Genomic DNA, 25,519 nt, shown 5'->3' with positions numbered 1-25,519 from the left:
CAGTCAGATAGAGTGGAGGGGGTAGTAGTGTTTCGTTAGTTCACAGTTGTGTCAATTTTTCAAAATAACCACCACTAGCTCACCTGGGTCTCCCTTCTGGCCCTGGGCCCCCTTACATCCAGGTGGGCCGCAAGTTCCAGAGGGTCCTCTGTATCCTGGAATCCCCATTAACCCAGGACTACCAAGCTCACCTAATGCAAATGCCACACAAATGTTTAGACATGATACAGCACATGTCAACATCAATATATTTGACAGCAATGGTTAAACTGATAGATGAGTAATTACAAACATAATACCAGCTGGCTTCAGAGTAAGGGTTACCTTTGAAGCCAGGTAATCCTGCAATGCCAGGTAGCCCATAGACTCCTAGAGACCCCTTCTCCCCCTTCAGCCCAGGAAACCCAGGCGCACCATTATCCCCCTCGTCTCCAGTCATTGGCAGAGCACGACCAGGAAGCCCAATGTCCCCAAGTGGGCCTGAATTAAAATAACAACACAATAACTTTGCATGAAAAGAAAACGGTATGGAATGTTTGTTTATCGGGGGTGGGTGGGGTGGCGGGGTGGGGGCGAGTTCTGACCAGGGTTTCCATCTCGCCCAGGGAAGCCTGCCTCTCCACAGTGCCCTGGAATGGGGTTGGTACAATCAACACCTGGCTGGCCTGTGGCACCCATAGGTCCTGGACTACCTGCACGGGGATATTCGGTTGTCACACCATGTCACAGAAGTCCACTTTACCGTCACAGACATCTAGGTTGCCAATATGTTTGATATCTGTACCTGTGAATCCTGATTGGCCCTTTGGCCCCAGTGGCCCAGACTGGATTGGCCCCTGGGGGCCTTGACAGCCTCTGGATCCCTTGTCTCCTTTTGGCCCCACATACCCTGGAGGTCCTGGCACACCAGGTCCTGAAACATATGTGTGTGTGTGTGTGTGTATAATACAATCAATCCAAGTTTTAATAAAATTCTGTTCTCTTCAGAACACACAAATGCTGACTCCTACTCAGAGATGGCAGAAGTACACACACATCCTTCACTCAAGTAGACGTCAGATACTCATGTTTTGAAAGACTCTGGACTGTTTAAAAAAATAGTTTTGTAACTTTTTTCAAAAATATTGTTTTGAAAGTTTTTGCAAAAATGTTTTTTTGAAAGTTTTCGGCCAAATATTTATTTTTTTTACTTTTCGCCAATTTTTTTTTTGGAAACTTTTCGCCAATTTTTTTTTTGGAAACTTTTCACAATTTCTTTTTTTCAGTAAACCTTTTTCAAAAAAAATTGGTCCCCCCAAATGTTTTTGTCACACAGACACGACAAAAAAAGTAATGAGCCTGGCTTGAAAATGTAAGAAGTAGAAAATACAGATTTCTCTGCTCCTACTTACCTCTTGTTCCAACATCTCCCTTCACACCCTTCAGCCCATCCAGCCCATGTAGGCCCAGCGGCCCTGGAGGACCTGGTGGCAAACACAACAATGTTCCAGTCAGGACAATGTCAAGCTCATTGAATGGGTATTTACAGTAGAGTTTTATGGTAGAAGTGCAACTTCCTGTTGACTGTACAGCTTCATTTGAAGAGATTTAGACTTGAGTATGAGACTCTTTGAGACTCTTTATCAGTTGACTTGACAGACCCATTCTTCTATCTAAGTTTATTCAGTCTGTTGGCATCCATTGCTTTGATGCTTTTGACTGAGTTGATTTTGTTTCATGCATTTTCTGATTTGAGAGTACGGCATATGTTTCAGTTTGGGTTTGTAATAAAAAGTCAATACCAACAATTAATCAAAAATGTTTTTGTGTACTATTGTGTCAGTGTCTTTGATTGTAGTTTTAAATTAGTAAATTTGGGGAAAAATGTCAGCAAGGCCAACTTTGTACTTTTGTATGTAAAATGTTTTTTTAAATATGAAGAAAAAAAATGATTGTGTATATATATGATTTAAAACTAAACCTCTGCTCAACTCTACTCAAACAAACCTTTGAGTCCCTGGGGCCCCTGCTCTCCCTCGAGACCGGGCACTCCCGGATTTCCTTGGGGGCCCTCGGCCCCCGGCCTCCCACCAGGTCCTGGTGGTCCAAAGACACCTGCCAGTGAGAAAGGAGTGAGGACACCATTGCTGCTTCACCGTGTGTATGTCTATCTACAAGGCTTTCCAATGCATGTTCTTACCTGGAGGACCAGGTGGCCCAATGGATCCCGGAGGGCCAGGCAACCCTTTAGGCCCTGGTGCGCCTGAGAATCCTGGTTCTCCTTGATCACCTTTCTCACCAGATGAAGCTATGGGAGGGGACAGTTACAGATCCCTCAGAGATAAAACTTCCTTGTTGCTGTCTATTCGTCATGTGCTTCTCCTACTTCTACATTACCAGGTATCCCGTCTTCCCCACGGGGTCCCCTGTCACCAGGCGGACCAGGTGGAGCACCAATGGAGTCCCCTCTGTCACCTGTAAAGGAGTGTACTATGTGTGACCCTCAGCTAAGCACCCACATCTTGGCAAATTTACATTTACATTTAGTCATTTAGCAGACGCTCTTATCCAGAGCGACTTACAGTAAGTACAGGGACATTCCCCCGAGGCAAGTAGGGTGAAGTGCCTTGCCCAAGGACACAACGTCAGTTGGCATGACCGGGAATCGAACTGGCAACCTTCGGATTACTAGCCCGATTCCCTCACCGCTCAGCCAACTGACTCCACACTCCACAAATGATTCATGTTGTTAAATAAACAGTATTCCCAGTGTTGTGGGAATGCTCATACCTTTGATGCCAGTGTATCCTGGGAAGCCAGGCGTGCCAGACGGACCTGTTAACCCAGGGTCACCCTTTGGGCAGAAACATAGTCGCACAAGTTGCACAAGGTGAACCCTCCAGCTAAAGGAACTCAAACAGGAAAGGAATGTGTTAAACACAGTTAACTGTGAGCATCTACCTGGTCTCCAGGTTCTCCAGGGAAGCCGGTGATGCCCCTCTGTCCCGTAAAACCTGGTAGGCCAGTGTCCCCCTGCTGCCCACAGGAGCCAGATGGCCCGCGAGGTCCAGCCTCCACACCAGGGGGTCCACCAGCCCCTGCATATCCTGGCTCACCCTGTCTTCCCATAACACCCTTACTCCCTGAGAGGGGAATAACAATGTTTAGCTACCTCGGATCATGCTTTGGAAAACACATACAGTACATACTAATTAAACTGATAATTAATCAGGGTAAACAGATTTGCGTCTTTCTCTCACCTCGTTGCCCAGTGAAACCATCAAGACCAGGTGCCCCAGGAGGACCTGGCGATCCTTTGATGGGGATAGGATTAGTGTTTCCAGGGTTCCCAATGGCCCCTTTGCTACCTGGAAGATAAGCTCCTCACATCAGAATCCATTCGATTCCATTTGCCATGATGCTAGCTAAAATACTAAGATTAGATAAACATACCCTTTCCTCCTTTGACTCCTTCGTCTCCAGGGAAGCCTGGTTGGCCATCGAAGCCTCTCTCCCCTTTCCTCCCTGGAGGTCCTAGGGCCCCGTTCCTCCCTGGGTCCCCTGAGGATCCTTCTCTTCCAGGTGCACCTCTCTGACCTTCACGTTAGAAGTCACATTGGGGCAATCAACCTAGAACTACTGCTGTACGTTCTAAATGCACTATTGGTATGTTGCTTTGGATAAAAGTGTCTGCCACATGAGGAAATTGTGATTTACTATGTATTATTCATAACTTTCTGCAATTGTATGACATTGTTGGAAAAGCAAGCTCTCTTCGCTTGGTACAGCACTGTTTCTCTAACCTTTCTGCCCATCTGCTCCTGGTACACCTGAGTCCCCTATAGGGCCGGTGGGACCCTGTGCCCCGGGGTACCCAGGAAAGCCCGGAGATCCATTTTTCCCAACCATCCCTTTAGGGCCGGTGCCAGGCAAACCTTCTGGTCCGACATCACCTTTCACACCAGCGCAACCTGAGACAGCCACACACAGAATGACCTGACTACTTGCCAACAGACCAAAATTACCTCATCACAGGTGCCTGCGATGAACACATACATGTAGGCGGTACTTACATTACATTTACATTTAGTCATTTAGCAGATGCTCTTTACCAGAGCAACTTACAGTAAATACAGGGACATTCCCCCGAGGCAAGTAGGGTGAAGTGCCTTGCCCAAGGACACAACGCCGGGAATCGAACTAGCAACCTTCAGATTACTAGCCCGATTCCCTAACCGCTCAGCCACCTGACTTACCTGGAGGGCCTTGATCCCCTGCTGGTCCAGGGGGCCCTGCGATGCCTTTGGCCCCGCTTTCACACAAGGGGGAGGGTCCAGGAGATCCAGTTCTGCCTGTAGCACCACTCTCTCCATGCTCCCCTTTAGTCCCCACGTAACCTGGCAAACCTGCTTCACCTGTGCAATGGCAGTCCTTTAAACTATGCAAGTCATATAATACTATTTGCTCAATGATTAACAACTGACACAATCCTTACGGTCTAATATAGTAACAACCATCGTATCTATAAAACTAAAGTTGAGATACAAGGAATATGGATTTGCATATTGTCTGTTTCTGGTACCTGTTAATCCAGTTGGACCAGGTGGCCCTGGAACTCCCTTAGGTCCTGATAGGCCCAGTGGTCCAGTGAGTCCTATTGGTCCTGGAGCTCCAGGGACTGAGTCTCCAACTGGGCCCTTGAGCCCCGTAGGGCCCCTTAGGCCAGGGGACCCAGGAGAACCATCATAGCTCAGGCCTTCTTTGCCTGGATCTCCTACGTCTCCTTCACACCCCACAGAGCCTGCATGGGGGGGGTGAGAGCATAATGCCTTATTTAACCATATTCCATCACATTTTAAGTATATGTTTTTATGCGTCTTATATATAAGCATATTTACATTTAGTCATTTAGCTGACGCTCTTATCCAGAACGACTTACAGTAAGTACAGGGACATTCCCCCGAGGCAAGTAGGGTGAAGTGCCTTGCCCAAGGACACAACGTCATTTTGCCGCCCGGGAATCGAACCAGCGACCTTCTGATTACTAGCCTGATTCTCTAACCGCTCAGCCACCTGACTCCCTGTGTTCTTCACACTGTGTTCTTACTGTGATTGTATATGTAAAACAAGATATACCTTTGATTCCAGTTGGTCCTGCCTGCCCTAAGTCTCCTTTCTGTCCCTTTACGCCGTCAGGTCCAGGAAGTCCTCTGTACCCAGGGGGACCTGTCCCACCAGCGAGTCCTAGAGAGCACATACAATTTCTTGAGACACGGCCACTGGATTTAAACAAAACTGACCCCAACCCTGGTGAGAAGACAGTGGTTAGGCAACGTTACCTTGTTGTCCAGCATCTCCCTTCTCTCCAGGTGCTCCGGGATTACTGGGCACACAGGGCAGAGTATCTCCTTCAGTCAACAAGGGGGCCAGGGAAGGAAAACACAAAATGGAGGACAGTCATTAGTACAGACGAGATCATTACAATACTATAAAACATGAATTACAAAGTGAAGCATTGAGCAGGCTCCTGACCTTGGACTCCTTTGGGGCCAACAGGCCCCCTGAATCCTGGGGGGCCCGCATCCCCCGCGGGCCCCCTGAGTCCCACAGCACCTATGACATCCAAACCTGGGGAACCAGCGGGTCCGGGGAACCCTTTAGGCCCATCCAATCCTCGATAACCTCTCTCACCAGGAAACCCTGAAAAGCTATCCCCCTGTTTCAGTCAGACGGAGAACCAACAGACAAACAGGAAAAACATTTACATTACATTTAGTCATTTAGCAGACGCTCTTATCCAGAGCGACTTACAGTAAGTACAGGGACATTCCCCCCGAGGCAAGTAGGGTGAAGTGCCTTGCCCAAGGACACAACGTCATTTTGGCACGGCCGGGAATCGAACTGACAACCTTCAGATTACTAGCCCGATTCCCTAACCGCTCAGCCACCTGACACATTTAATTTTGGGCCATGTTCATTTGTAGACTGGCAAACTGAACCCAGCTGACAGACCTGGGAGACATACCTTTGGGCCTTCATCGCCAGGTGTACCTGGGAAACCATCTGGTCCCCTCATTCCTGTGGCTCCCTGTTGACCAGGGGGCCCTCGGGAGCCCATTGCTCCCTTCTTTCCTAGAGACAATACAGACCAACATATTTCCATTCAAAGTCACAAAAATCCATCCAAAACAAGATTCTTTCACATGTGCCCTTACCTTTGATATCCATTATGTAGAGGTTCCCTTTCGAACCTTTGAACCCTCGAGCCCCTGGAAACCCTGGCAGTCCCTGACAGAAAAACACACGGTACATTAAACGTTTTTGTTCATGAACGAGAGAACATTGGGTGAACTAAGGCACATGAGGAGCGATACCGCCACTCACGGCTGGTCCACGTTCTCCGGGTTCTCCTGAAAAACCGCTGTCGCCTCTCAGTCCAGTTGGCCCTGAGATGCCAGGTAACCCAGGAAACCCTGGGGGTCCGATAGAACCAGGCTCCCCCACCAGAGGTATTGAAGGCCCACAGTCACAGGCACCAGCACTACCTAAAGACACCAGGACACACACATCTCAGTGTTCGCCCCCACACACTGCAACAGATGTGAGCGGTAGCAATGATGTGAGTGTGTCAAATGTAAATAGATCACTGACTGGAGATATATGTACCGAAATGCATGGGAAAAGTTGTTTATGTGAATTTTTCCCAATTTTATTTGGAACTGATGCTCTTATGGGGAAGATGAGGAAGCCAAAAGCTAACTTTGTACTATATTTATATGATCAATGACATGTACTAAACAAGGTGCATGAAAGATAAGTGAATCAATCAACAAACACATTAATAAATAACAGAAAGTCACCTTTGTAACCTGGGAACCCTCTACCCCCAGGTGGACCTTGGTCTCCATCTTGCCCTGGTTCCCCTGGCTCTCCTGCTGTGCAGTACAGACCTGCCAAAATCCCAGAGCACAGGGTATGGGTTCCTAAACACCAACTGAATGACCAGAAATCAGACTGATCTCTTACCAGCCCATCCGTCACATGAACTACATACGCAGTAAGGAACACATTTGATCAACTTTTTTCAAATGTGGTTACCAAGGCTACCATCTTGACCCGCAAGAAAACAGCTTCAACCAGTATGAAATGTAAACGGATTCATATTGATATTGTCAACTGTATCAACAGTGATCTGGTGAGAACGCTCTGGATAAGAGCGTCTGCTAAATGACTAAATGAGAAGAATCCTATCATTGTAGCCTTTTAACCGTTCTGGTGCCACCTGGTGTTACAAATGTGTAACTGCATCTCGAGTTTTTGTATCATTGACTTTTTACAGTCATTAGTTTGTATCCACGGTTACGTGAGCTTTAAATCAATGTAGTTTGTCATACGTAACGGGAAGTTTCCCTACGTTTTAACATTTATTTTGAGACCTAATGTATTTATAGATCAAAACTCTTGCAGTTCTAACAACTATGAAGGTAAGTGCTAGCATTATATGCGTTGCTTTTGACGTTGTATCCAGGATTTGCGACTTTGTGCTTGGTTTTAAACTCATTTCGGTGCTAGCTACGGTACCTAGCTTTATTTCCATTGTGTTGTTAGCTAGATTCAGTGTTTGTCTTGGGTATATGTTACTATAGTACGTTGTAAAAAAGGGTATGTAATGTTATGTTATGTTGTTTAGATGCAGACAGTCTTGTGAGTCTCAAGGTACGTAGCTACTCCTGTTTTGTGAACTTTAATTTGACCGCCCTCGTGGGCAGCATAAAGATAGTGTGCTGTGTTCTGTATTGCTGCAGTGGAGCCAATAGTTGAGTGCTCATAACATTCCGTGATTTATGTTGTAACTATCCGTTTTTATATAGAAAATGAGACACATGCAATAGATATATTAATATTATTGGATTAAAAACTTTGCAATTCCAATCCAAAGTCATTTTATTGTTAATTTACATTTAATGATTATTGTGTAGTAATTAAAGAAAGGGTAGGCCATGTTGTTGAGAAGCAGTTTTTCTCATATTTTCCGAAAGTAACTTCATGTCTTGATAGCAACCAATATATCTAAAGGTTTGACGGTAATATGAAATCATTTCGACATCTGAGGGCGTCTTAATACTGTAATTAACATGACCAATCATTAAGGGGTACACTGACTAGTGATTGGACCGGCTACCTGTTTGTGTACTGTAGTTTTGTGGGAGTGGCTTTGAACGGAGGAGATGGGATATTTTGGTTTGAATCGTGTCAAACAGAAATTAAAATTGCTAGCTTTGCTAAACTTGTCTACCTTGCCTTTAACTTTGAAGTGTTTTTTTCAGATCTCCTACTGGCCAATCATACTTGATCATGGGCGGAGACTAGACAGAGGAGACACCTTAAGACTCCAGAGAGACTACAGAGACTCAACCAGAGAGACTACAGAGAGACTCAACCAGAAACAGCAGTAACTAGAGAGAGGATCAACCAGAGAGAAAATAACTTCCAGAGACAAGATACATGATCCAGAGAGACCAGACAGAGAACAAAAAGAGAGCTGAGTTATGGAGACACATCACTGTGATACATGTGGGAAGAGCCTTTCCTCATCCAGTTACCTCAAGAAGCACATGAGGATCCACACTGGAAAGAAGCCCAACAGCTGTGACTTCTGTGGTAAAACCTTTCGCCACACTGGCCATTTCAGACGTCACCTCATGATCCACACTGGAGAGAAACCCTACAGCTGTGACCTCTGTGGTAAAACCTTTAGCAGTGCTAGCAGTTTCACAATTCACCGCAGAATCCACACTGGAGAGAAGCCCTACAGCTGTGACCTCTGTGGTAAAACCTTTAAACAGACTGGGGAATTGACAGCTCATCGCAGAACCCACACTGGAGAGAAGCCCTACAGCTGTGACCTCTGTGGTAAAACCTTTAGCCGTGCCAGCAGTTACACATATCACCGCAGGATCCACACTGGAGAGAAGCCCTACAGCTGTTACCTCTGTGGTAAAACCTTTAGCTGTGCTAGCAGTTTCACAGTTCACAGCAGAATCCACACTGAAGAGAAACCCTACAGCTGTGACCTCTGTGATAAAACCTTTAGACAGGCTTCCAATTTGAGAACTCACAGCAGAGTCCACACTGGAGAGAAACCCTACAGCTGTGATCTCTGTGGACAAACCTTTAGCCAGGCTTCCAATTTGAGAACTCACAGCAGAGTCCACACTGGAGAGAAGCCCTACAGCTGTGATCTCTGTGGACAAACCTTTAGCCAGGCTTCCAATTTGAGAACTCACTGCAGAATCCACACTGGAGAGAAGCCCTACAGCTGTGACCTATGTTGTAAAACCTTTAGCAGTGATAGAAGTTTCACAGATCACTGCAGGGTTCACAATGGAGAGAGAAGCCCTAGAGCTGTGATCTCTGTGATAAACCTTTAGCCAGACTTCCACTTTGAGAAATCACCTCAGGATCCATACTGGAGATTAGCCCTACAGCTGTGACCTCTGTGACTATTCAGGTAAAACAAAGGTCCATCTGAAGAGTCACCTGCACAGTAGAAAAACTCCAAAGCAGTGATGTCTGGGGCCAAGCTGTCTGTATGACCTACAGCTGGAAGAACTACCGGCCTACAACTAAAACAGCTAAAATACTCTACTGTTAGACTGCTCCTCCCAAGGTTTCTTCCATTTTGTTTAACTTTTATTGATGTAAGACTGTTTAGCCTGTGTTACGAACCTTGTCTTGGGGTAAAGGCCGTAACACTAGACAAACACACAAGACAGAACACACATGCAAACAGGGCGAGGGACGTAACAGGCTGTGTTCTGCACCTCTCTTTCACCAACTGTAATTGGAGGGGAGCACTGAACTGCTCCTCTGAAGGATTCTTCTATTTTTTTTGTCTTGTCTTCCTTGAGGGTTTAGGTTGGTTGAGGGGCAGTTCTATGGGCGTATGTGAAGCCCTCTGTGACATTGCTTGTAAAAATGTCTGTACAAATAAATTTGACTTGAATTTGATGATCAGTTGTCCAATGCACCACCGATCTTTATCCATTGTTGAAGAATACTTTGGATGGAGTAGTCTACGGCAGGTTTGTCACATGAGGAGAATTTGTCTACAGTGCTTTTGCCACGGAAGAAGAGCTAACATGTAGCTTTCAACAGTAGCCTACTTTTATGGGATTAGAAGAAAACTTTGTTCAATATTTGCAGTAAACTGGTGGTAACAAATCTCTACAATAAACATTTCACAATTCTAACCAACCTTTAAGTCCCTGTAAATGTCGGAAGTTGTGTAGTTTAAAAAATGAACGACAAAGGCCGAAAACGATGGTCTAAACTACTCCATCTACACCACTGATTATGAGTGTGCGGAAGATTGATTGCAACGTTTGCATAGATTGCTCGCGATATTTGGGTTTAAGTTCCATACGGTAGTTTTATGCCATGCCTGGTGTGAATAGGGCTGTGACAATACAATTTCCGGATGGCTCTACCGTGGATTTCACGGTATAGTCAAGATTCATATTGTAGGCCTAATTCATACCGGTATATTTCATTGCCGTTCATACCGTCCCCCCAGTTTCTACCCATTTCTATTTGTAAAAGGACACTGAAACGCACATACATATAAGCACATAAAATTCATTATGTCAATGCTGGTTTTTTAACTTCAGGATTCATTTAAGTGGGTGTATACAGGTTCAACACCATGGGCCTGGGGCACGGCCCCCCTGATGCAATCACCCCTCACTGCCCCCCACCCCCTCCCGAGTACCATATTGTCGGTATATTTTAGTTTGAAAAAAAAATATATATTACTCAAAATGTTAACTGTACCTGTAGCCACACCCCACACCCCCATCCCATGATCCACAACAGAGTGAAGCGAAATAATTTTCACACTGATGTCATGTAATTAGGGGGTCAGATGGCTGAGCGGTTAGGGAGTCGGGCTATTAATCAGAAGGTTGTTGGGTTCGATTCCCGGCAGTGATAAATGACGTTGTGTCCTTGGGCAAGGCACTTCACCCTACTTGCCTCGGGGAGAATGTCCCTGTACTTAATGTAAGTCGCCCTGGATAAGAGCGTCTGCTAAATGACTAAATGTAAGTATATTTTATGGAATGTGTATGTGAAACTGTGAGAGCCACTGTGAAGAGAGGAGGGGAAAAAACAGAGCCTAACCTGGGAAGCCCTGCTGCCCTTTCTGTCCTTTAGCTCCTAGAAGGCCCTGTTTACCAGGCTCCCCCGCTGAAGGCCCATCAGAATAAAACCTCCCAGGTTCTCCCTGAGACCCTGTTTCCCCAGGAACTCCACGTCCACCAGGTTTCCCATCTGGACCTTAGCAGAGTAGCAACAAACACTGGTTAAACACAAACCATTGTATGTTGTTTTGTCCCAATTCATTGCACTGTTGTTTAAGTTTAGTTTATGTTTATTTTATTTATTTGTATTCAATAATTGTATTTTATTGTGTAGAATGTGCATCTTTTAAAATTATATTTAATACTTTGTATCTCTGTACATGCTGCTGTGACATAAAAAATTCCCTCTGAGGGATCAATAAAGTATTTATCTATCCAGAAAGGGACGAGAGAGGTGCTGCAAGTGTGCCCGACCACTCACCTGGGATGGATATTCCTGGAAATCCTGGGGGACCATGCATCCCCATCTCCCCAACATCTCCTGGGAGACCAGGTTGTCCTGGTAACCCCAGCTCTCCCATAGGTCCTGTGAGAACGATGGTTACGACTATTAGAATTTTGAGGCAGCTCACTGACAATATTAAGATGAGAATGTGAAGTGTTACTAAGGGGTTTCGTTTATGTGGCACAGCTATACACAAGCATAACAAATAGTCCATCCTCTTTACCGAGAAGAATAATAGGTAAAGATGTTTTTGATGGCTATTGATCAACTGTGAGATGGGTACAGATCAACGGACACACAGTACATAATCAACAGTTATTCATCTGCTGGTACATGTTATTGATCTGTATTGTACAGGTGTGTCTTAGGAAACAGGATGATGTTAGGCAGAATGATGTGCTCACCTCTACAGACTGCATGATGCCCAGGGAAGACACATCATGACACATGACACACATGATGGTGATGCCAGGGACAAACAACAACGACATCATATAAAGAGACAAACAACAGCCACATCATGCCAGCATGCAAAACAAACAACATGAACATAAACAATCTGACGTGACAATGGAGGAAAGCTGATAGTGAGGTAAACAGAGAGTAAGGAACAGACATACATCTACTTGGACATGTCCCACATGAGTGCATGAGGTTCCATGCTTTATTATGTTCTAGCTACAAAGAAGAGAAGATGGTTGTTAACAACAAAGATAGTGAGTCCCACAGAAAGGGGCCCCCCGACCTGTATCATTGATGTACTGGAACTCTGTGCTTCCTTTGAGGCCTGGGTCCCCTGCAAAGCCCTTGGATAGAACCCCAAACAAGTCCTGTTAATGACCTGGGCATTAAAAGTTGGGGACTAATAGTGATGATCAAGACACCAGGGCATAGTTTTTTTTACCTTCGGTCCTTCATTTCCAATCAGACCAGGTAGTCCACGGCTCCCGAAAAGCCCCTGGATAAAATCACGGTTATTAAAGTATAAAGTATAAAGTACAAATAGCTGTGTTTCCATAAGCTAAACATTGAATTTAGATCAATATTTAGAAATCATCTACAGAATATGTATGCATATGCAAGGGTGTTCAAGTTGACTTGGCAAGGACAAATACCTTTATTCCAGGTAAGCCAGGTAGACCAGGGAATCCAGGAAAGCCCTAAACATTATAATAGTTGTGAGGATTTGAGGATGACAATGGCGGTAGTTAGTGTTTAGAGGACTCAGTGCTAGGTACAAACATGCAAACCTGCCTTCATATCAAGCTTGTACGATTGGGAACATCTTGACAATTTGTATTGTACAAAAAATTGTAATTCTGGCAAAGGAATAACAATCACCCCAAAGATGTCTTAACCCTCGTGCTGCCTTCGGGTCACATGACCCAAAGGTTCATAACGAACCATCGTTGTGTTTACCCAATTTTACCCAATACAAAAACAAATTAAAATAATTTTCTTTTAACCTTTGCAATGTGGGGGGTCTGAGACAGCCTAGCTGTTAAAAGAAAATGCTTCACTTTGTCTTTGTATGCGGTAAATCTGTCGCAATACGACGGTGGGTCACAATGACTGATGGGTCAGAATGACCCGAAGATAACACAAGGGTTAAAACACTGCCCTTAAGAAAAAGAAAATGTTCAACCATGCAATGCTGGGAAAAAACCACACGATGGCGACCAAGCATGTGCTTGAGTCAACATGACGGTCATGCATGGACATCTGAAAGTCAGGTGGGTTGGATTTTGGGAAGCATCCCATTGGTTGTGCCAGACAAGTAAACCAACATTAGTTTTAGGTAGCTGAAAAAAATAAAGTATTTAAACCAAGGTTTACTTCTCTTACCCTGACTCCGGGAAATCCAACAATTCCCATTTCTCCTTTAATTCCTAGGGAAGAGTCAAGTCCCTGGAAAATGAAAGGATAATTTACAATTTGATTCGGCAATTGAACAGATACACCAACAAGTGAATCTATACACCCATGGACACATGCTCATTGTGTATCGTGTTGAGCACCCACTCACATTCATTCCTCTGGGCCCACATTCCCCCTTCATACCTTGGTCCCCCTAAAATACAAACAAGCATCACATGAAAGCATGAAAGAAAAATGTGTAACAAAAGCATATAGGCATGTCTTATTATATTCACCTGGCTTCCTTTGATGTAGAAATCTTCTGGAGGGTCCACAAATTCAAATGGACCAGGGGGGCCCTGCGTTCCCTGGTCTCCCTGTCAGAAACAAAAAGGAGGATGTCAAACTACTGTCTTTGTCTATGATATCTTAACCTATACACAAAGAGACTTAGTACGTTGTGGTGCACACATACTCCAAAAAGGTGGGTCAGATGGCTGAGCGGTTAGGGAATCGGGCTATTAATCAGAAGCTTGTCGGTTTGATTCCTTGCCGTGCAATATTAAATTATGTCCTTGGGCAAGGCAATTCACCCTACTTGCCTCGGAGAGAATGTCCTTGTACTTACTGTAAGTCGCTCTGTATAAGAGCGTCTGCTAAATGACTAAATGTAAAAACAGTCCAATGAAGAGCAGTAGTTGGGGTGCCCATGCCTTTGGACAAACGGATTTCCTTTGTTTTTCCATGACAACATAATTTCCTCAAACGTTTGTGTTATTAAAACAAGGTTTGGCAGTTCCATTACTATTCTGAGATTTTATTTACATTTATTCATTGAGCAGATTTTATTCCAGGACTCTCCAGGCGTTTAACCACACAAACATACAAACAGGGGCTTACCTCATCTCCCTTTTGTCCTGGTAACGATCTTCCTTTCTCTCCCTAGAAGAACAGGAAGATAAAGCACAGGGTTGGAGCAGATCTCGGTATGTAAAACGTCAACCTAAACACAAAAGTATTTGGTGAACTTACTGGGGACCCCCTTAGCCCAGGTGCACCAATGAAACCCTGCTTGGAGAAAGACAGGAAGTATTATGCATCTCAAATTCATGCTCCTGAACCAATATAGTTATTGACTTGATAGAAATAGTACTACTCACATCTTCCCCATCATAACCAATTGGCCCAATAGAACCTCTTAGACCTGGACGGCCTTGTTCACCCTGCCAGTGAGATAGTTTGAATGCAGTTGTGTGAAATATGAAAATGACCAACTGTACATACACAATATAACGACGGTACAGTATCGTTAAGTGGTCCTCATACTCACAGGCAGGCCAGACACTCCTGGAGGCCCAGGGTCACCCTATCAGAGAAGCAAGTTTACTAATACAGTATATCCTGGACATGTGACAGTGAAATAATTTACTGTACAACTACAATATTTGGGAGAGAATGCTTACAGGTATGCCAGGGTACTGGATGAACTGAAGAGCAGAGCTTCCTTGTGTTCCTTTAATTCCTGGAAAACCCTGTAGATACAAATGCCAACAGCCTCAGGTAAAACCACAGAGGCACAGTAAACCTACTCCAATGCAGCATTCACATCGCTGATTTAAATCAAGCCAATTTAAATAGATGAGTTAGCTTTTTAATTACTAGTGACATTTTAGATTTTTACATTGTATTATTTTTTACTTTAAGTAAGCATGTTTTCTCTGTCACATAAATGGTAGGCTTTTCTAAGTAGATTTGTCTGAAACCTGTAGCCCCTGAACCAGAACAGGAAATATGCTTTGTTTTGTACTTCCTCCTAGTGGACAAATTAAGCTACTGCACCTACACAGAAACATTCAAGGAATGTAGTAAGAAGTTTCTTCAACTTTCCGGCCAAGTGATTTATCCAGTCCAGTGATGCATACTTCCTCACAATTACACGATACCAATGTTAAACAACGGACATTCATGATATTCTTATGGACATTCATGTTAGCGTTATGGACATTCATGTTAGCCTTATGGACATTCATGTTAGCCTTATGGATATTCATGTTAGCCTTGTGGACATTCATGTTAGCCTTATGGATTGAGATGGGGGTTTTTACTCACCACAGCTCCAATAGGCCCGTTAAGGCCAGGGATGCCTGGGAACCCAGCGTCCCCCATAGCCCCTTTACACCCATCCAGCCCTGGAAGGCCTGGGATACCTCCTGGCCCAGGATAGCCCTGCAACACACAAACAGTAGACCTATCAGGATGAACACAGGCTCCATTCCATGACCACAAACACACCGAGTACTGATTTTCACAGTCACATTATAACATATTTTTTTACAATTACAACCATATTATGCGTTACAGTTCGGCATATAGGAATGGTCTGAACGATACTCACAGGAAGACCATCTAATCCGGGATATCCTGGAGCCCCAGAGATACCCTGAAACAGCACCAAGAAATCCCAGGTAAGGATTTAGGAATACAAACGTTTTTCTCTGTTTGTGTTTATAATAAGGTCGGTAATAAAGTGATGTTACCTCATCTCCTTTCGGACCGGACACCCCATGGAACCCCTCCTCCCCACGATGTCCAGGTTCTCCTGGTGGCCCCTGAGGGCCATAGGAGCCTGGGTTCCCCTCCGGGCCCTGATTACCTGGAGCACCTGGGGGACCCTAGCCCACACAAAACAGCAAGTTATTTTAAATGGATGAAATAGATATTTTTTATTGAATTTGAATACCTACATTTTTCAGTCACAGACAGAATGACAGAGGTGCTCATGCTGTAAACATATAGGATTCATTAGGCCAACCTACCAGATGGTGGAAGTTTCTACCCTTATAGAACATAGAATGTATGCATGAGAGAAAAATGTATTGATAAAATAATGATCTACATTTACATTTGATATTTTATCCATTTGACAGACACTTTTATACAATGTTTTCCAATATAAAAAGTACAGAAAATCGAGCACCATGACTGCAAATGTCACTCCTTCTTAAAGTTGACTCTATTGAAGATGAATGGTATTCACTTACTACTAACCCCTCTACAACATACCATGACTTTTAAATACAAGTGTCAGCTAAATTACAAAATGTAAAATACTGTGTTTTAAAGTTGACACATTTTTGTCAATAGGGGGCACTAAGTGGGTAAAACACACAAACCTTCAATCGCACACCTTGCTGCGAGGAGGGGTAGAATTAGTCTAATGGTAGGTCTAACAGCTGGTTGTGACAGGAGAATAATGCAAAGTTTAGTCGGCACTATAGCAGAAATGAACACGCACAGACAATTATGACTGAATTACTTCCTGACTTTTATCCTGTTTTATTCTGATTCTCTAAACTGAAACAGCGACCAGGCTCAGGGTCTGACTGTATCCAGACAGACAAGCCTGCTTCACTTTGTTTTATCTACCTCTTCTGACACTAGATACAGTATACCTTCCAGTTAACAGGGTAGGCAACTGTTGCATGTCGAATCCATAGCCCAGTTCAGTGTGTTTAACTTCATTATGAATCTGTATAAAAGAGGGATGTATGTAAGTATGTGTGTGACTGAGTGTGTGTATGTTTGTATATATGTGTGTGTGTATTTGTGTGTGTATTTTGGTCAATGTTTAGGGAGAGTGTGTGTTGCTCCAGGGGTTACAGCCGGTGTGACTAGTGTGCTTGAAGTGGATGTGACAGCAGCTCTATGCTAAGCATGCTGTCTTTCTCCGGGTGCGCAGAACTGTGATAATCACTAAGACCCCCTGATTCCCCCGTAGTCCTTGTCACAACAACCATTGTGTGAGCCTGGCCAGGGAGGCTGGCACAGCGAATTGCAGCCGCGCCAAACACAGGCGTATTTGGACAGCCAGCTGTCCACGTACGCCTCCAGAGATGCAACTTCTCACCCGGCCCTGGAGTGTTTCTACATGGACACTCACTAGTCATGGTCCTAACTAGAAGCATCAAAGGACTGTTGAATGTCACTCTCTTCACAAATCATATATAATTACACGTTGGCTACAGTGTTGTGTAGAAGTGAAGAACATGATGGAGAGGTCAGTCCGTTGCCTCTTGTGGGAATGTGAGACACAGGTCAATGTCTGGGTCAGAGTGTGTATACGAGTGTGTGTGTGTGTGTGTATGTGTGTGTGTGTGTGAACCAGCATACACAAGCCTGTGTCTATTAGGGTCAACATTTTTTCCCAGGAACAAGATTTTCTTTTTGAGCTTTCAGAACTAAGTAGTAAGTAAGTATAAGTAGTAAGTACCAGTATATTTTAGCTTCTGTGGTCTTTTTTTCAAACCGTGAAGCATGTGACTGTGTCCCTGTGTGTTCTAGTGTGTCTGACACGTCAACACTTTCTTCAATATCACGTTCTCCACATTGTTCTTTGAAAAACACACTCCTCACTGTCTGTGCTTATAGTAGTCGCTGCATTTCTCTTACAAAATGGTCCATCACTTCCACAAAGGAGTGACCAGAAATTCAATTAGAGTTCCAACCAGGGAGGTCGGAACTATAATTGAATTTCTGGTCTGGTTTGTGCAGTAGCCTAGAGTCTACACAACTGCACAAACATTCCATGTTCTGATCAAAAATGCCATCAGACTCCTCCATAATCCCAGGCATTCCTCTGTCTTCCGCCCTCTGGGCCAAACAAACACTGTGCCACCATACCAGAGACCCCTCCTCATCAACCCTGGGGAGTCAGGTGGCTGAGCGGTGAGGGAGTCGGACTAGTAATCCGAAGGTTGCCAGTTCGATTCCCGGTCATGCCAACTGACGTTGTGTCCTTGGGCAAGGCACTTCACCCTACTTGGGGGGAATGTCCCTGTACTTACTGTAAGTCGCTCTGGATAAGAGCTTCTGCTAAAATGACTAAATGTAAACCCCCATTCCTCCTCCCTCTTCTCTGTATGCAAAACTGCTACTCTTGGGCCAAAATACTGGCTGCGTAGCTCTCACAATAGGCGCAGCTGACGATGAAAATATTTGTGTTCTTGTTCAAATGATGGTTTGCGCGCGTCGTATTGACGCAAAAACATTTCAAAGAGTTTGAAGAGTTTTAACTAACAACAAACTATACGCACAGTCGGAGTCACAGGACTTCAATGTCTTGAACACAAACTTTCCAACTTGTGATTTTGCATGCTTTCCTCTTCTATAAAATAGTTGGAATACTATACAGTATTAAGGTGGAATTTATTAAATCTACTTTTAGCATTATATAGTGTCTTAAGTAGGCTACATTTTACAAATTCAATCTTCATCACAAATGAGCTCTGTAGCTTATTGTGAGTTGACCAGTAATCTCCCCAGAGCCAAAGATAGGCTATAGGGCCTCCACATACATACACAACAGAATTAAGATCTTCCAATGTAAAAACACCAATCACTCAGCCCATTTAATTTAGTGCATTTAACTCTTCTCCAAAAGCCTTTCTTCGTAGCATGACCTGATCTAGCTAGTGGTAATGATTGTGTCAACCGTCAGTCACACATCCTTTTTCAAACGACCCAAAAAAGTGCAAATGGGGCGAGAACGACTACAAGTCAGAACATGCAGAGAAGTCCTGCCTCTATGCTGGTCTACTTATCAGTACTGTCAGGGCTAGCATGAGGGACATGGTCTATTTAGTCCCACTGAGTGAAGTTAGCAAGAGAGGGAGTACTATTAGTGTTCTTCTAAGATTATCATTATAGACCAGGATGCTGGTCTGTTATTAACATTATATGATAATAAATATCACCTGTAGACAAAACATAATAAAAGTAGATTTAACTACTTTGTCCAGCTTCGCTGTGTATGAATTTAAAGAGGTTAGGAGACAGTGTCCCCATCTGATCTGTCTAATGTCATGTTTATATAATGCCAGTATAATTAGAAATTCAACCTTTATCGCAAATAAGATTTGTATTACTGTGAGCTGACGGGAGAGAAGATGAACACAGTCTCCCTTCAACGTTCCCATAAAATTGTTTATCTAACTATATTAAAGGCAGGGTAGGCAAGTTGCGCGAAGCTAGATATTTTAGCTTCTTTTTGACACGATTCAAACAAAAATATACCGCCTCCTCCCTTTAAAGCCACTCCCACAAAACTACAGTAACGAGCATTGAGTGGAGGGGCAGAGTGCGCGCAGGTAGGTAGACAAACAAACAGGTAGCCCGTCCAATCAATAGTCAGTGTACCCCTTAAAGATTGGTGTTTATTACAGTATTGCGACGCCCACAGATGTCGGAATGATGTAATATTACCATCAAACCTTTAGATATATTATATATATAGGGGATCAGATTGCTGAGCGGTTAGGGAGTCGGGCTAGTAATCAGAAGGGCGCTGGTTTGATTCCCGGCCGTGTCAAATGATGTTGTGTCCTTGGGCAAGGCACTTCACCCTACTTGCCTCCGGGGAATGTCCCTGTACTTACTGTAAATCGCTCTGGAGAAGAGCGTCTGCTAAATGCCTAAATGTAAATGTATATAAGAAGTGAAGTTACTTTCGGCAAATATGACAAAAAGTGCTTCTCAACAACATTGCCTACCCTGCCTTTAATGATCTCAATTAACTCAATTACAAATAGAACTGGCAGTTGATGAAACAAGTCAGCAGGACCCAAGGATGTGACTGTTTGGATGAGCTGCTTGCGAGAAATAAATATTAAAACGCGTTTGCCGCCATGTTGAGCTGAACTAACTGATGGAGCCATGGATCTGCACAAATGTGCCGCCAATGGGAATTGCACTGGTATGAACATGTCTTTATATAACAAATATAGATATATAACACTCCCAGATGTTGGGTGACTGCAGATTAAGCATCCTGGACTTTGCAGATGGCTGTGCCTGCAACTTTCCCCGTTAGGTCACTATTCCTTCATTCCCAGACCTGTTAAATGGCTGAACCAATTTCCAGACCCTGTTAAATGGCTGAACCCACTTCCAGGCCCTGTTAAATGGTTGAGGACTGGTGAGGTTGTCGGGGTAGGTTGCTGGTGGTAGCAGGAATCTGGGGAGGGGATTTTAGGAGGATCATCACTAATTTATGAGCTCCACATTCCAGAGATGTCTCCGGTCTTCCTCAAACAGGGGTTCTGATTAAAGAGGGAGACTCTGGAAAAGGCTGTCCATCAAGGAACAGGTGTGTGAGAGTGTGTGCGTTTGTAAATTGAGTGCTGTACATTTGAATATTGCGTGTCTGCCTTGTCCAGCGTGTGTCAGTAACACGTGTAAGTGTAAGTGTGCGTTTAGGCTCTTGAAGATTCTCCGGGCACCTGTGTGGACTACTTTACTGCGGATCCCACTGTAATTGTGCACCTCTACTTTACAAGGGGGCAGTAAATATGTCACTTTTCTGTTAAAGGATATCATTGGGGTTCTGGGCGTCTTTGCAACATCTGTGTACTCACACTGCCACATTCCACCAAACGGAAACCAGCACGCTTATGCCTCGTCACACTGTTAACGTACGGAATATACTAAACATTTCAAAAGTACGAAACTAAACAAAATGTGATGAGAAAGTGTAGCGTTGTGCGGACGCACACCTCACTGAGGCACACCTGGTTGTGGGAGTGCAGCGCTGGACACGGGCACCTATACCTATACCTATATATGGCTATATGAGTGTTACGGCCCCTTGACACAGAAGCAGGTCAATGTGCCAACATTTCACCGGACTTGGGGGGCCTGGAGAAGGCTGGGCTGTTCTGTGAGGGATATCGCCTCCTGACACAGAATACTGCTAATCCCATTAGCTGCGTCTCACACTAATCCTCTTTACTCCATTAACACACCACTGGGCTATGCTTCACTTCCCTCTCCCCAGAAACACACATGGAGAAGTTTAACACCTTTCTTTGTTCTCCAGGCCCTCACATAAAGACCCCTGTTGATTTATGCTTATACGCCTAATGCCAGATTGAAATCACAAGGACCAATTTCAATGTTTACAATAGCAAACATTGTGTACTTTGAAAAACGGTCGGTGGGTGATGAGGCCAGATGGCATGAGAAAATATGGATTTACAATTATAATATTTACCTCTGTCTATCTACAGCCATGCTGCCTCATAGTCCTAGCGAGACGGTAGCATAGAGCAACAATGTAGAGGATGATTGATCTGTAGTCAGGTTAAGGGTGGTGTTGTGCATGGTGGAGGGTGAAAGCGAAGGTTGGGGTGATGGAGGTGTGAGTGGATGGTGTTGGGGGGTGAAGTCGTACCCGTGCTCCTTTGGCAGGGAAACACTGGCATGTGGTGCAGTCCCGTCCACCACATTCTTCCAATATGTCGCCCTGCAAGGCATAACTGATCAGTATCACACAGAACGCAAAAACAGAAACACATTAGTGAGTTAACGTAACTATAACTAAGAGTCACACATCATCAGTAACTATCTCTTTGGAACTCCAAAAACAAAGAACATTTGTAACTAACATGAGAACATGAAAACATACAACAGTACTGTTGTTAACACAGGGCATTAATATCTAGTGGTTTCTGCTGTTACATTTGTGTTGCCCACATGATCCAGTAAACAGAGCTTAGTAAATAATCATCAAGGATACAATGTTGACGATCTGAGGAACAACAATTCAGTTGTTGTTGCTCTAATCCCAGAACAACCTGAGCCAGGGGGATGATGATTAACTTGCCCTTTGACCTCTGCAATGAGCTCAGACAGAGCTCAATCAACCAACTGAAAATCACGTTTCATTTTATCTTCCATCTCTCCATCTCCTGGATCCGTTTACCTTTAATTAGGGGGTAACTGACTGTTTGCCCATCCTTGGCATAATATGTATGTGCAATTGTGTATACATTTTACAGTGTGTTCTCTTTGTTTATTTATACTACATCATTATTTCTATCTTCTTAATTTAAATCCCTTTGAGTGGTTTATGTTTAAATACTCTTGCTCTTGTAGCTGTCTGAGAGTTGCCGAACAAAATGACGTTGTATTCAATAACAATAAAGTATTCTACGCTTTACCTTTATCTAACCTAACTTCTTGACACAAGGTTGGATAACAACCTTAGTATTAGACTTCCAAATGACCAGCAGTCCCAACCACTGAAATATTTATATGATAATAAAACATTATAATGTGTAAAACAAAATAATGAAAACTTTGAAATTAACGGCCTAAAGTACATCATGAAACACATAAAAAACGTATCCCAAACAGCATAGAGCACATGCTCGTTGTAGCATATGGTACTATCTACCTTAGACAAAGCATAGTGAATAATGAGGTGTTAACACTTAAGTGTGGAGAAGAACCGTTTTCCTCTATCCCATAATTACCACAGCATTGGAGATGCCATGGCAACAGTCTTAGACACTGCTACCCACAACATAGGAGTTTTTACACTACTGTTTCCCTCTGTGACAGTTAGGCCCTGCTGCACACCAAGCTCTGCTCAAAAGAAAGCATGCACCATCATCTCACACCGTCCTAACACTTCTACACTAAACAGAGACAGATGTTTATGGAGGATCTAATGATGTAAGTATTCATGATGACATCACCTCTGTGGGTTTAGAGATGTGAAGGTTGATGAATCTCAAATCATTGTGATTGCATGCTTCACTTTAAAATCTCTCACAGATTACTGATTAGAGGATGGAGAGAACTCGTGTGGACGCATGACTGACAGTCATGGTTCCCTCATTACACACACATATACACACACATACACACCACTCAACAAAGGTAGGTAGTCTTTAGGATTAATGGTACTTAATCAGTTATATACCAAAGTGCAGTTCTTCTGTACCCCACACCTTCTCTGCACCTTCCCCTCCACCCCCATCACCTCCTGTTCTGCATAAGCACCACCCACAACACCTACCCCAGTATGTAGGGTGGTAATGGGGGATCGGAGAGGGTCTTAACCGCCAGACCAGTGGAACACCTATGTGGTACAGCAACATGTTCCTTAGCCTGCCTCTGTTAAAAGAGGCTTGTAAAATTCCTTGTGCTTGTGGAGCACTAGTCAGGCATGCAGACGAGATGCCTTTATCTTGTTAGATTGGCGATAAGCCTCTACTCTCAAGGCTTAATTTTCATATGCAATGAAAGAATGTGCATATCTGGAGTTCTGTCAAATCAGGAGTAATGTTCTGTATCCATCTTGGTCATGCTCTCACTCTTTCTGACATGTTTGGACATACAGGGAACTATTTGAAATATATAATATCACATTTGGTTCTGTACATGGTCTTTCATAGGTCCTCCAAAAAGGTTTGAGTAAGGTTCCCAACACCTAACCTTACTCAACCTCTGGGAACTAAGGAGGGAGTCAGGAAGTAATCATGTGAATCACATGACTGCCATCAATAATTATGCCTAAATACTGTAGAACAATAATAATACATAACTCTTGTGTAAAACCTTAGTCATATACTAAAATGCATACACTCACCCCAAATACGGTCTGTCCCACCACCAACATGAACACAAGCCACCTGGACAGAAGAAAAGGGACAGGAATTAGGTCAAAATATTTTTGTTTTACTCAAATGTAGTTTCATTACATCCCATCCCTGTTCTGTCATCTACAAAAATGCTGAATGTTCATTCTGCTATGTAGCCTATGCAGATCCTCTCTGTTTATAGCATGAAGCACGGATGGATCAGCAAGACAAACTGGGCAAACACATTGTGCAAAAGTACAATTTCAAGTACAGGCCTCTATTCAGTGTACACACATTCACGCCTCTCCTTGGATTTAAAACAACTGGGTTTGGTGGATAGCATGAACCAGACACAGTATCAGCCAACTATTTATTTCCGATCCAGAGAAACCGACCAGTGAGAGTGCACAGTCAGTCTGTCGATGGGAGAGAATATGAACGTTTAGGCATCTCACCCCAGATGGCGGCTGCAACAGGTGGTCCAGCAGATAGAGAATGTCATTTGCGCCACTCGGGGCGTTTCCTGTTTCAAGTCCTTGGCCTCTGACTGTTCCACAGCCAAGGATGCGACCCCCACCTCCTGTCCTCTCCTAGGATGCGAACACATATGGTAGCCTAGTAGATTATCTCCACAGGTAGAGGCCAGGTAGATTGATCTGATCAGGGTATTGGTCAGTTCAATGCTGTTTCAACAATTATAGAGGTGACCATCAGCTAATTTCTCAATGAACTGAATGTCATTACAGAAAAAATAAATTTGGTGCACAGATTGGGTTTATCACAAAAGGGCACTGGATTAAAATATTTAGCCACTGATTAATAGATGACAAGCTGAGATACAGCCCATCTCATCGGCATGATCATGATCTTCAACACAGACATGGTCTGTACACTTCACTCCACATAACTCTAAGATGTAAATGACTTCAAATTGCATTGAAACAGGAAAGAAACAGGAATTTGGTGCTTGAATGATTTGGCGGGTTTAGAAAAAAATCTGGTCTTGCAGAATAGGAATGCATATAAATTGAATGGTCTGTAAATGGCCACAAAATGCCTAAAAACCAAGTAGTCTAATGTAGCTATGTAAAAATGTAACAAGTAACGGAAAAAGGGAGTATATTAGCCTAATAAATTGCAGAATCCCACGATATATCAATGAAAAAGACGCATTCACGGAAACTACGTAGCCTAGAGGAAATTCTGACCATTGCCATACTGAACAACTAAATAATGTGCATCGAGGCACGTCCACACACCTTGACAAGATAAAACATTTTCTTTAAAGTCAAATCAGACTTACCCTAAGCGTTGTCCACTGTGATGTTCGACGCAGACACTGTTTCAGAAGTTTAAATATCACTGTCGTTGTCCCTGCACTTGCTTTTTGAGTAGAAAAACATCACATTCACCTATGATTAAAGTAAGAACCTACTTAAAAATGACCTATGTCCAATAGTTTCATGTTGCAGAAAATAAAACAACAAAAAAATGTAACTAACAAGCCTTAAACCTTACAGAAACACTCTAGACTTCAACAAGTGCGAAGGAAGCACTCCATCGCTGAGCAACCGCACTTGTTACCCTATCAATCCCCCAAAGCGCAAAGTATC

At 43.7% G+C, this 25,519-nt stretch overlaps 3 protein-coding genes across 3 annotated transcripts in view; 2 read left to right on the top strand and 1 right to left on the bottom strand.

Moving 5' to 3' along the window:
• Positions 1–10,044, top strand: part of LOC136951337 (zinc finger protein 678-like) — a 16,089-nt gene extending 6,045 nt beyond the window's left edge. Inside the window, exon 2 of the mRNA XM_067245691.1 lies at positions 9,856–10,044. The gene's annotated coding sequence lies outside the window, so the exon portion shown is untranslated. The remainder of the gene's footprint in view (positions 1–9,855) is intronic.
• col4a4 (collagen, type IV, alpha 4) overlaps positions 1–25,519 on the bottom strand; it is a 27,891-nt gene extending 2,372 nt beyond the window's left edge. Inside the window, exons 1-43 of the mRNA XM_067245690.1 lie at positions 25,210–25,519; positions 24,362–24,496; positions 23,915–23,957; positions 21,710–21,781; positions 16,020–16,154; positions 15,878–15,922; positions 15,592–15,708; positions 14,946–15,014; positions 14,813–14,848; positions 14,643–14,705; positions 14,515–14,550; positions 14,383–14,424; positions 13,779–13,859; positions 13,652–13,696; positions 13,471–13,533; positions 12,741–12,785; positions 12,530–12,583; positions 12,332–12,431; positions 12,030–12,038; positions 11,602–11,706; positions 11,161–11,316; positions 6,840–6,929; positions 6,364–6,524; positions 6,195–6,267; positions 6,005–6,111; positions 5,512–5,695; positions 5,319–5,387; positions 5,116–5,223; positions 4,562–4,780; positions 4,236–4,394; positions 3,783–3,950; positions 3,433–3,576; positions 3,240–3,347; positions 2,941–3,122; positions 2,770–2,833; positions 2,377–2,454; positions 2,180–2,287; positions 1,987–2,094; positions 1,392–1,463; positions 785–913; positions 585–692; positions 325–480; positions 84–191 (exon numbers count right to left, since the gene is read on the bottom strand). Of these exons, the coding sequence (XP_067101791.1) occupies positions 84–191; positions 325–480; positions 585–692; positions 785–913; positions 1,392–1,463; positions 1,987–2,094; positions 2,180–2,287; positions 2,377–2,454; positions 2,770–2,833; positions 2,941–3,122; positions 3,240–3,347; positions 3,433–3,576; positions 3,783–3,950; positions 4,236–4,394; positions 4,562–4,780; positions 5,116–5,223; positions 5,319–5,387; positions 5,512–5,695; positions 6,005–6,111; positions 6,195–6,267; positions 6,364–6,524; positions 6,840–6,929; positions 11,161–11,316; positions 11,602–11,706; positions 12,030–12,038; positions 12,332–12,431; positions 12,530–12,583; positions 12,741–12,785; positions 13,471–13,533; positions 13,652–13,696; positions 13,779–13,859; positions 14,383–14,424; positions 14,515–14,550; positions 14,643–14,705; positions 14,813–14,848; positions 14,946–15,014; positions 15,592–15,708; positions 15,878–15,922; positions 16,020–16,154; positions 21,710–21,781; positions 23,915–23,957; positions 24,362–24,408 (4,066 nt within the window). The 5' untranslated portion in view covers positions 24,409–24,496; positions 25,210–25,519. The remainder of the gene's footprint in view (positions 1–83; positions 192–324; positions 481–584; positions 693–784; positions 914–1,391; positions 1,464–1,986; positions 2,095–2,179; positions 2,288–2,376; positions 2,455–2,769; positions 2,834–2,940; positions 3,123–3,239; positions 3,348–3,432; positions 3,577–3,782; positions 3,951–4,235; positions 4,395–4,561; positions 4,781–5,115; positions 5,224–5,318; positions 5,388–5,511; positions 5,696–6,004; positions 6,112–6,194; positions 6,268–6,363; positions 6,525–6,839; positions 6,930–11,160; positions 11,317–11,601; positions 11,707–12,029; positions 12,039–12,331; positions 12,432–12,529; positions 12,584–12,740; positions 12,786–13,470; positions 13,534–13,651; positions 13,697–13,778; positions 13,860–14,382; positions 14,425–14,514; positions 14,551–14,642; positions 14,706–14,812; positions 14,849–14,945; positions 15,015–15,591; positions 15,709–15,877; positions 15,923–16,019; positions 16,155–21,709; positions 21,782–23,914; positions 23,958–24,361; positions 24,497–25,209) is intronic.
• LOC136952298 (zinc finger protein 135-like) lies at positions 7,348–9,512 on the top strand. The gene is made up of 2 exons (XM_067247021.1): positions 7,348–7,463; positions 8,307–9,512. The coding sequence occupies exon 2, from the start codon at positions 8,529–8,531 to the stop codon at positions 9,408–9,410; it is 882 nt and encodes a 293-aa protein (XP_067103122.1). The 5' UTR covers positions 7,348–7,463; positions 8,307–8,528; the 3' UTR covers positions 9,411–9,512.

The sequence above is a fragment of the Osmerus mordax genome, chromosome 11 (assembly GCF_038355195.1).
Source record: "Osmerus mordax isolate fOsmMor3 chromosome 11, fOsmMor3.pri, whole genome shotgun sequence".
Lineage (NCBI taxonomy): Eukaryota > Metazoa > Chordata > Actinopteri > Osmeriformes > Osmeridae > Osmerus > Osmerus mordax.
The sequence above is the reverse complement of the archived record's forward strand: the minus strand, read 5'-3'. Positions and strand labels throughout refer to the sequence as shown.